The 10,000-nt window shown below is 41.5% G+C and overlaps 1 protein-coding gene across 1 annotated transcript in view; it reads left to right on the top strand.

The window, feature by feature from the left end:
- The window catches only part of wdpcp (WD repeat containing planar cell polarity effector), an 87,158-nt gene that overhangs the window by 27,141 nt on the left and 50,017 nt on the right, over positions 1-10,000 (top strand). The window contains exons 2-4 of the mRNA XM_058398885.1: positions 5,301-5,377; positions 7,492-7,536; positions 8,277-8,327. Of these exons, the coding sequence (XP_058254868.1) occupies positions 5,317-5,377; positions 7,492-7,536; positions 8,277-8,327 (157 nt within the window). The 5' untranslated portion in view covers positions 5,301-5,316. The remainder of the gene's footprint in view (positions 1-5,300; positions 5,378-7,491; positions 7,537-8,276; positions 8,328-10,000) is intronic.

The raw sequence follows: 10,000 nt of genomic DNA, 5'->3' as shown, positions 1-10,000 counted from the left end.
TGGAAAGTTAGATGGATGGATGGAAAGTTAGATGGATGGATAGAGAGATTGATGGATGGATGGATGGATGGATACAGGGATAGATAGAGGGAGGGAGGGAGGGATGGATGGAAAGATAGATAGAGAGATGGATGGATGGATACAGAGATAGATAGAGAGATGGATGGATGGAAAGATAGAAAGACCTGGATAGATAGATGGATAGATAGATGGATTGATAGAGATACACTATATTGCCAAAAGTATTCGCTCACCTGCCTTGACTCGCATATGAACTTAAGTGACATCCCATTCCTAATCCATAGGGTTCAATATGACGTTGGTCCACCCTTTGCAGCTATAACAGCTTCAACTCTTCTGGGAAGGCTGTCCACAAGGTTTAGGAGTGTGTTTATGGGAATTTTTGACCATTCTTCCAGAAGCGCATTTGTGAGGTCACACACTGATGTTGGACGAGAAGGCCTGGCTCTCAGTCTCCGCTCTAATTCATCCCAAAGGTGTTCTATCGGGTTGAGGTCAGGACTCTGTGCAGGCCAGTCAAGTTCATCCACACCAGACTCTGTCATCCATGTCTTTATGGACCTTGCTTTGGTCACTGGTGCACAGTCATGTTGGAAGAGGAAGGGGCCAGCTCCAAACTGTTCCCACAAAGTTGGGAGCATGGAATTGTCCAAAATGTCTTTGGTATGCTGAAGCATTCAGAGTTCCTTTCACTGGAACTAAGGGGCCAAGCCCAGCTCCTGAAAAACAACCCCACACCATAATCCCCCCTCCACCAAACTTTACACTTGGCACAATGCAGTCAGACAAGTACCGTTCTCCTGGCAACCGCCAAACCCAGACTCATCCATCAGATTGCCAGATGGAGAAGCGTGATTCGTCACTCCAGAGAACGCGTCTCCACTGCTCTAGAGTCCAGTGGCGGCGTGCTTTACACCACTGCATCCGACGCTTTGCATTGCACTTGGTGATGTATGGCTTGGATGCAGCTGCTCGGCCATGGAAACCCATTCCATGAAGCTCTCTGCGCACTGTTCTTGAGCTAATCTGAAGGCCACATGAAGTTTGGAGGTCTGTAGCGATCGACTCTGCAGAAAGTTGGCGACCTCTTCGCACTATGCGCCTCAGCATCCGCTGACCCCGCTCCGTCAGTTTACGTGGCCTACCACTTCGTGGCTGAGTTGCTGTCGTTCCCAAACACTTCCACGTTCTTATAATACAGCTGACAGTTGACTGTGGAATATTTAGGAGCGAGGAAATTTCACGACTGGATTTGTTGCACAGGTGGCATCCTATCACAGTTCCACGCTGGAATTCACTGAGCTCCTGAGAGCGACCCATTCTTTCACAAATGTTTGTAAAAACAGTCTGCATGCCTAGGTGCTTGATTTTATACACCTGTGGCCATGGAAGTGATTGGAACACCTGATTCTGATTATTTGGATGGGTGAGCGAATACTTTTGGCAATATAGTGTATGGATGGATACAGGGATAGATAGAGGGAGGGATGGATGGAAAGATAGATAGATGGATAGAGAGATTGATGGATGGCTGGATAGAAAGATGGATTGAGAGATGAATAGATGGATGATGGATGGAGAGATGTATGCATGGATACAGGGATAGAGAGATGGATGGATGGAAAGATAGATAGAGGGATGGATGGAGAGATGGATAGATAGATAGATAGATAGATAGAAAAAAAGAGTACGAAGAAAGATAGAAATGTAAAAGACAGAGAGAAATGATTTTATTTATTGTTTTTTTTATTTAATAAAGCTGAAATGGAACAGCTGTAAATGTTTATTCAGTGTGTTTTCACCTTCACTCATCACATCCTTTGTTCTTACTCCATTAAACATCTGTCAGATTGTATGATTCTCTGTGGTGACGTGTAATAAACACTTTATTAAAACCCTGTTATAATCATCAACCCTGAACAAGTCACTTATTAATACTTTATTAATGTGTACCAGCTGCTATTAGATTGCACTAATGAGCTGGTAATAAAGTGTTTATAGACCATCAGCACAACCGGCCATGTGTTTATTATCGTCATGTTTACAGAACAGATGTGTGTGAGTGTACGAGTGGAGCATAAAGAAATATTATTAATAAATTAAAATATTAATAAATTAATATTAATAAAATATTTATTACAATCTTTAGGGTATTTTTCCTACATGTTGTAGTGTGTGTGGTTGTGTATGTGATAGATAGAATTTGAATGAAAAAGTTTGCATATGTTTAGGAGAAAGTGAAGTGTGTGTGTGTGTCCAGGTTTTCTCCCTGTCCGTGCCAAGGTCATCTCGTTGAGACGGTCTGTCTGTGAGCTTGAAGAGGAAAAAGGTGTAATTAGCGTTCGCTTGGGGTGAAAAACACAAGTGTTTGTGTGAAGCAGCACATCATCTGTTCCTGACAGGCCTTTTTGTGTGTGTGTGTGTGTGTGTCCAGAAGAGCATCACTCTCAGTGGACAGACCTGCTCTTGAGTGAGGCAATAAGAGTCTTTTATATTTTTTGTTGTTGTTGGTTTTTCCTCACCGTCACATCTCACACATTTTCAAGCCAGTTCAGGTGTTTTGACGTGTGACGCTGAGGGCATATGTCCCACGTGACACACTCATCTCTCATCCTTCTAAAATTAGCCTGAAGAAAGCAGAGAAGGCTTCAGAGGTCACTGCCTCCGGTCTCGCACATCACTGATCAAAACACACGTGTTTACACCCTTCAGACCTCGCTCGCCTTGCATACCTCACACACACACACAGGAGGATGATGGACATCATTACTCTGTAAAACATGAGGACAAACGGTATGTGGTTTATAAATAACTTCCTAAAATGTAACACAAATAAGAATGTATCAATTTAGATATAGAAGAACATCTGTAAAAGAAGTTTCTGTTATCACTTGCAGCTATAAAATAAAACAAAATAAAAGTCATTTCTGTAGCCGTTTTTCTTTTGTGTTACGATTTAAACCTTGGTACGACAACTTTCCACATTATCTTGGTGTCATTATCATCACCTAGCTGACAAAACACACATTCCACTTCCTTGTACAGTACATACTCCAAGGAAGCAATAAAAGCGAAACCCTTTTCACCTGTACACTGACCATCGTGGAGTCGTCGAGATCATCCATTTGTTTTCCCATGTTCACATCACATGACATATCTTCACATGTCTACCCTCTTGAAGTGTTACAACTTGGAATAATAATTCCCACTTACAAGGCAAGATGTGGTGTATGGTAGGGGATATGGTAGCTCAGTGGTTCAGGCATTGGACTAGTGATCAGAAGGTTCAGGTCCACCAAGCTGCTACTGCTGGGCCCTTGAGCAAGACCCTTAACGCTCAGTTGTACAAAAATGTGAAAAACGTAAGAAGGTCTGGAAAAGGGCGTCTGCCAAATGCTGTAAATGAACGCAGCGTGCATCTTGTAAGAAATTATTTAAAAAAGTGTTTATTAATATAAACAAACATTTAAGGTGTTTGGTAGAGCCATTATCTAGAGCCAGATTTCCATTTTTTTAAATCTCATTTTATACATCTGAGCCATTGGAGGTTAAGGGCCTTGCTCAAGGGCCCGTGGGTGGATGTTTGGTGGACCTGGGATTTGAGCTCACAACCTTCCAATCAGCAGGCTTAATGCCTTAATCACTTAGCAACAACATCCCCAAACAAACAAAGTGCTGTGGTACAAGCAGAATAAGACACTTCGAACTGTGTTTATATGACAGTAATGAATTATTTTTTTCATATACAGCGGAGCCTAGGTTTACGAGTGCCCTCCCTTATGTATTTTTGCCTTAAGAACTGACATTTTGGAAGAAATTTGCATCGGCATATGAAGCATTTTCAGCACATGAACCAAAAGTTCAGGATCCGTTTAAAACTTGTTAGTGTCAATGGAAAGCCAAGTGAAGTGAATTTACGAAGATTTATTTTCAGTCAGTGAAAGCAGTTTGGAAAGAGTCAACCCACGATACCAACGTTACCTTCAGCATGCGTTGAAAAGCTAGGTGATTTTTCGGGTGTTTTTTTGTTGACAGATTGGTGGCATGGGTGCTCTGTTCTATTTTTAGCCCAAGCTTGGTGGCACGACTTCCTGTGAGGAGCCTTGACATGGAATGCTTGGCTTGGGTCAGTTCTTTGTAAACAGCCATACAGTTTACATACGCTTCGTATTCGTCATATTGGTCACATTTTTAGGTGGCTGGAACGGATTATCTGCATTTACATTATTAATTATGGGATTTGTTTGGCAATACACATTTTCACCTTAAGAACTTGCCTCCAGAACCAATTAAATTCATATAACGAAGTTCCACTGTAACGGTCTGTGGTGTTTGTTATTGTTTACTTAAATAGCATCAGGAAGAACAGATGTAGGAAGTTTAACTAAATATTAACTAACGATTCTCTGCAGTTCTGTGGATGGAAATGACCTTGAAGGACTCTAGACTTAAATGTTACCGTCTTTTTTCCTTTTTATTTTATAAATCTGAATCTAAATCTCAGATTTAATAAAATGTTTCAGAATGAGGACGGACCCAGTCTCCGGCCTCCCGCTACGATATAAACGCTAGCGTAATTAAAGTCTGCGGAAAGCGAGTCGTTATCTTGGTCTTATCTGTTCCACGCTCTCTCGTTCTTCTTTTATTTTCCCTTTACCTTTCTCAGTCCATCACCTCACATCGCCCTCTCCCTTTCCTCGTCTCCCTCTACATCAGCATGCCAGCCCGTCTCTGGTGTCCGCGGCTCCAGACTTTCTTCCTCTTTCTTCTTTTTTTTTTTCCCCTCTCCATTTATTTAATCAGGTTCAGATTAGGTTTATCATCGCTCATTCACTGGACTCACCTTTTTCATCCTGCCCTTCCTTCTTAATTGGCGTCTAGCTTCGCCGCCGTCCGTGTGCACGTACGTTTATTCGGACGCAATCAAGCGGCGTTGCTGCTCTTTAAAAGGTAGTGAGAGTGAGGGAGAGTACAGGGCAAATTGAATCAAGTGAGAAGTCAGATGGAAATGCAAGGGTCAGGACTGAGTGTGGGTGTAAGAGGAAGTGAGGAGACGCTCACTCTGCGTTCACACACAAACCCCTCGACCTCCATGACCTCCATCCTGCGGTCAGAGCAGCACATGTGCATGCCGGCTATCAGAGCTCAAATAAAAAGCTCTGTGAGTGATACATGTTTACTAGGTAGAGGAAGATGTGCATCTCTCTCTCTCTCTCTCTCTTTCTCTCTCTCTCATGTTGTTCACTTTTTCTTTCTTTCTCCTTCTCTCTGTCTTCAAGGCTTCTGTGTCATCTGATGGCGTTCTGCTTAGCTGAGCTGAACCTGTGGTCCTCAAGGAGCAGTCTGAATGTGCAAGGTAATTAACACACACACTTTTACACACACATACACACACTTTTACATACACACACACACGTACATGCTCTTTCTCACACACACACATTTAACTACACTCTTACTTACACACAGACACATGCTTAACTACACACTTTTACACACACATTTAAATACACTCTTTTAAACACACACACTTAACTACAGTTTTTTTACACACACAGTTATTACACTCTTACCTAAACACAACATTCTGGTTTTTTTTTGTTTTATCTAGTAGTTTCTGTTCTATTTTATTTTCATTTTTATTCCCTTTCAGTCTTTTTTTCCTTTTTCCATTTGTTTTATTTAATTTCAATTTTTTATTCTGTTTATTTCTTTTTTTGTTTTTCTGGTATTCTCCTCCTTTCTCCTCTGTTAGGTCATTTTCACTTCTTTTATTTTATTCTATTTTTATTCTATTTTCTTTCCTTTTTTTCCTTTGCAATTCTTTTGCAATTCATTTTTTTTAACTTATTCAGTTATGTTTTTGTGCATTTTCTTTTTATTCTCCTCGGTCTTATTACATTTTTAAGCCTTCAGTTTTGTTTGATTTGACTTTTGTAATCATGTTGCATTCTTCTGTTCTCTTTTGTCCTGTTTTTTCTTTTTATTTATTCTTTATTTATTTTTTACATTCTGTTCCATTTTTTTGTCAGTGCCTTTTCCTCTGTATTTTATTTGATTATTTTCTGTTATTCGAAATGTTTTGGGGCTCACGCAGACTGATGATACATGAAAGGAAGGAAACTAATTGCTAAGTCCCAGTGACAGCAGCCAAAAAATATACAAATAAAAACATAAAATAAAATATAAAAGAATATCTGTTAAAATATACCTTAGACTAGATGAGTACCAGTACAGCGAAAAGGATAAACAGATGTAATGAATAGAATAGAATAGAATAGAATAGAATAGTTTTTGTAGTAACACCATGGTTCTGTAAATCTTCAGATCTCCTCCTCAGTGGTTTTGTCTCGTTTTTCTCCATCGCTGTTAAAGACTGAACAGAATAGGAGTGAGCTAAATCCTTAGCCTCGGGCCTTAACCAGTGTTCTCCTAACCCCAGTGTGTTCCAGCTTCCTAGTGCAGATGTTATTTTAATTAGATGTTAAAATGACAGTTTGTTGAGAAGTAGATTTCTGATTTATTTTAGATGTTCAGTGCAGCACCTTCATAAACTTTCCCCGTGTGAGGAACATCTTCCTGAAACAGCAACTCTGTTCTGAGGGTTTGATGAAGGAGCTCAGCGTTTTCACATAGATTCTTCTCAGGTTTTCTTTAGCTCGCTCTCGGACCCGCTCTCGGACTCGATTTCGGATTCGCTCTTACACTTGCGCTAAGACTCGCTCTCAGACTTGTTCTCAGACTCGTTCTCGGACCCACTCTCAGACTCGATTTAGGATTCACTCTTACACTTGCGCTAAGACTCGCTCTCAGACTTGTTCTCAGACTCGTTCTCCGACCCACTCTCAGACTCGATTTAGGATTCGCTCTTACACTTGCGCTAAGACTCGCTCTCAGACTTGTTCTCGGACTCGCTCTCATACTCGCTCTTGGATTCACTCTTAAACCCGCTCTTGGACCCGCTCTCGGACCCACTCTCAGACTTGACTTCGGATTCGCTTTTATACTTGCTCTCGGATTAGCTCTAAGACTCGATTTCAGATTCGCTCTAAGACTCACTCTAGGATTCACTTTTAGACCCGCTCTCAGACTCGCTCTTAAACCAGCTCTCGGACCCGCTTCTGGACTTGTTCTTGGACCCGCTCTCGGACCATCACTTGGACCTGCTTCTCGGACTCACTCTCTGATCCGCTCGCAGACCCGCTCTGTTCTGTATAAACACGTAACATTAGAGTGGCATATTGGTCTCACTGTGTAATAATGTTAACGAATCTTCCAGGACAGCATGGAGACAGGGATGAGATAGATAGATGGATAAAATAAATCAGAAAACTGTATGTTTTTTCCCTTTTTTCTCACTTTACTCAGTGTTTGGTCGTGTGTTTGTTTAACCAGTGGGAAAAATACTGATTAGTCTCCCTCTCTCTCTCTCTCTCTCTCTCTCTCTTTCTCTCTCTCTCTCTAACACAGATACAGATATTGGCACATTCCAGTTTTACGAGAAAGGGGACTCAGGTAAAGTGTAAAATTCACTCTATCACTCACTTGCTGATTCACTCATACAGTCTCTCTCTCTCTCTCTCTCTCTCTCTCTCTCTCTCTCTCTCTCTCTGTCTCTCTCTCTTACATGCATCACACAGCACAGCTCCTTCTTCCATGGTGCTTCCTGTAGCTCTGTGCTCTGTGGAGGTTCTCTGCTCTTCCCTTTACATTGCTGACTGCTTCAGTGGAAGCTGAGCAAACTGTATAGCAACAGATGAGCCACAGTCAGCAGCTACATGAAAAGACCTGAGACTCTCCATTTGTTTATATGTACACCTTACACAAGTGTGTGTGTGTGTGTTTGTGTGTGTTTGAGTCCTGCTTTCTCGATTTGTGTCCACCAGAGGGTGCAGCAGCTCTACCATGATGAAGAGATCGAGGAGTTGTCAGCGCTTGTGTGTGTGTGTGGTGTGTGTGTGTGTGCTTCCACCACTTTTCATCTTAATAAGGTCAAAGGTCATTGAGTATGAAGCATAGGTTCTATAAAACCCATCATGCACTGCACACGTTTCTGGTTCGACTCATTAGCATCATGTCAAGTTCTTCAGGAGTTAAAACACAATAAACTCCAGTTCATGTACTCACCTAGAATTGTCAGGATGCTGAGATACCGGCTGACTCACTCTCATTTTGACACACTCGCCTCATTTTAGCGGAAGAAGCAAGAGGGGTTTAACAGTTCTCTCTCTCTCTCTCTCTCTTTCTCTCTCCAGTCTTTCCTGCAGATCAGCATTACTACAGTGAGAAGCAGCACTTTACCGAGAGTGAGTCTTCTACCTTTTGTTATCATTTCTGTGTGTGTGTGACTTCTAATTTATCTATCTATTTAAAAATGGGAACATATCAGTGTCTTGAGCAACTGTAAATAATATTTAGACCTTTGAAGAGCCAAAAACCTGCCAAATGAAATACTTTTTGTCTTCAAAATGTATTTTAAAGCTTTCATGTTCTGGAATTTTTGGCTAAAAAGGACATTGAGTTCATGGTGTACTTAAGTAGTTATTTACAGTGGAATTTGTTTATGGTGTACTTAAGCCCGTGATTTACAGACTCGCTCTTAGACTCGCTCTCGGACTCGCCTTTGGACCCGCTCTCGGACTCTCTCTCGGACCCTCTTTCGGACTCTCTCTCAGACCCACTCTCGGACCGGCTCTTAGACTCGCTCTCAGACCCACTCTCGGGCCCGCTCTCAGACCTGCTCTTGGACTCGCTCTTAGACCCACTCTCGGGCCCGCTCTCAGACTCGGTCTTGGACTCGTTCTTAGACCCACTCTCGAGCCTGCTCTCGGACTCGCTCTCTGACCTGCTCTCGGGCTCGCTCTCTGACCTGCTCTCGGACTCGCTTTCGGACTTGCTGTTTGATCTGCTCTCGGACTCGCTTTCGGACTCGCTCTCGGACTCACTTTCAGACTCGCTCTCTGACTCGCTTTTAGACCTGCTCTCAGATTCACTCTCAGACTCACTCTCGGACTGGCTCTTAGACACTCTCTCAAATTCACTCTCAGAGTGTGTGTGTGTGTATGAGTGTGTATATATGTATACATATGTGTATGTATGAGTGTAAATAGGTATATTTGTGCATATGAACGTATATGAGTGTATATATATGTATATATGTGTGTGTATGTATATGTGTGCATATGAATGTATATGAGTGTGTATATGTATATATACACACTCATATATATGAATGTATATGTATAGTATATATATATACATATATATATATGTGTGTGTGTGTGTGTGTCTGTGTGTAACACTCCATGTGTAAGTAATAACAGATCTATCACCCAATAAAAATAGGAATAGTAAATAAATAAAAAATCCCCAGAGACTTCAGAGGGACAAAAAGTCCCTTATCAGGAGAGACACACTCATCCTTAACACACCATTCCTCTCTCTCTATCTCTCCTTCATTAATATTCATGTATTTATGAATCTCTTTTTAAGGACGGGGGTCTGTTTCTTAATAGCGCACACACACACACAGACACACACACACACACACACACAGCTCAAATTGGAATCCTTTAAGGGCAAATTTCCAAAAAGAAGCCTCTCAACCTCGGCTCGGCTCACGTTAACCTGTTAATACGAACACATGAGCACAGAAATTCAATTAACTCTGTGTGTGCGTGTGTGTGTGTGTGTGTTTCGTGGGAGGCAGATGAGGTTTTCATGAGTGTGACAGCACATTTTAGACCAGCGTGTTTTAATATGTTACGGTAACTTTGAGTTCTTCCCCCCGAGGCACACACAGATGATTGAATAACTCTCCAGTGTGAGGAAAATGGCGTTTTTATTGTTTTTTTTTTTTATACTTCCTGTAGGTTATTAGTTAATAAATCATATTAAGCCTTCAAGGTAACTAAAGTACACGTCGTGTCGTCAGAGTTAATCGCTGTTTTACTTTGAAGTGGTTTAGTGTTTACACGCT

Source organism: Hemibagrus wyckioides, linkage group LG09 (assembly GCF_019097595.1).
Source record: "Hemibagrus wyckioides isolate EC202008001 linkage group LG09, SWU_Hwy_1.0, whole genome shotgun sequence".
In the NCBI taxonomy this organism is placed as follows: domain Eukaryota; kingdom Metazoa; phylum Chordata; class Actinopteri; order Siluriformes; family Bagridae; genus Hemibagrus; species Hemibagrus wyckioides.
Note: the sequence above shows the minus strand (reverse complement) of the source record. Positions and strands in the feature narration are given on the sequence as shown.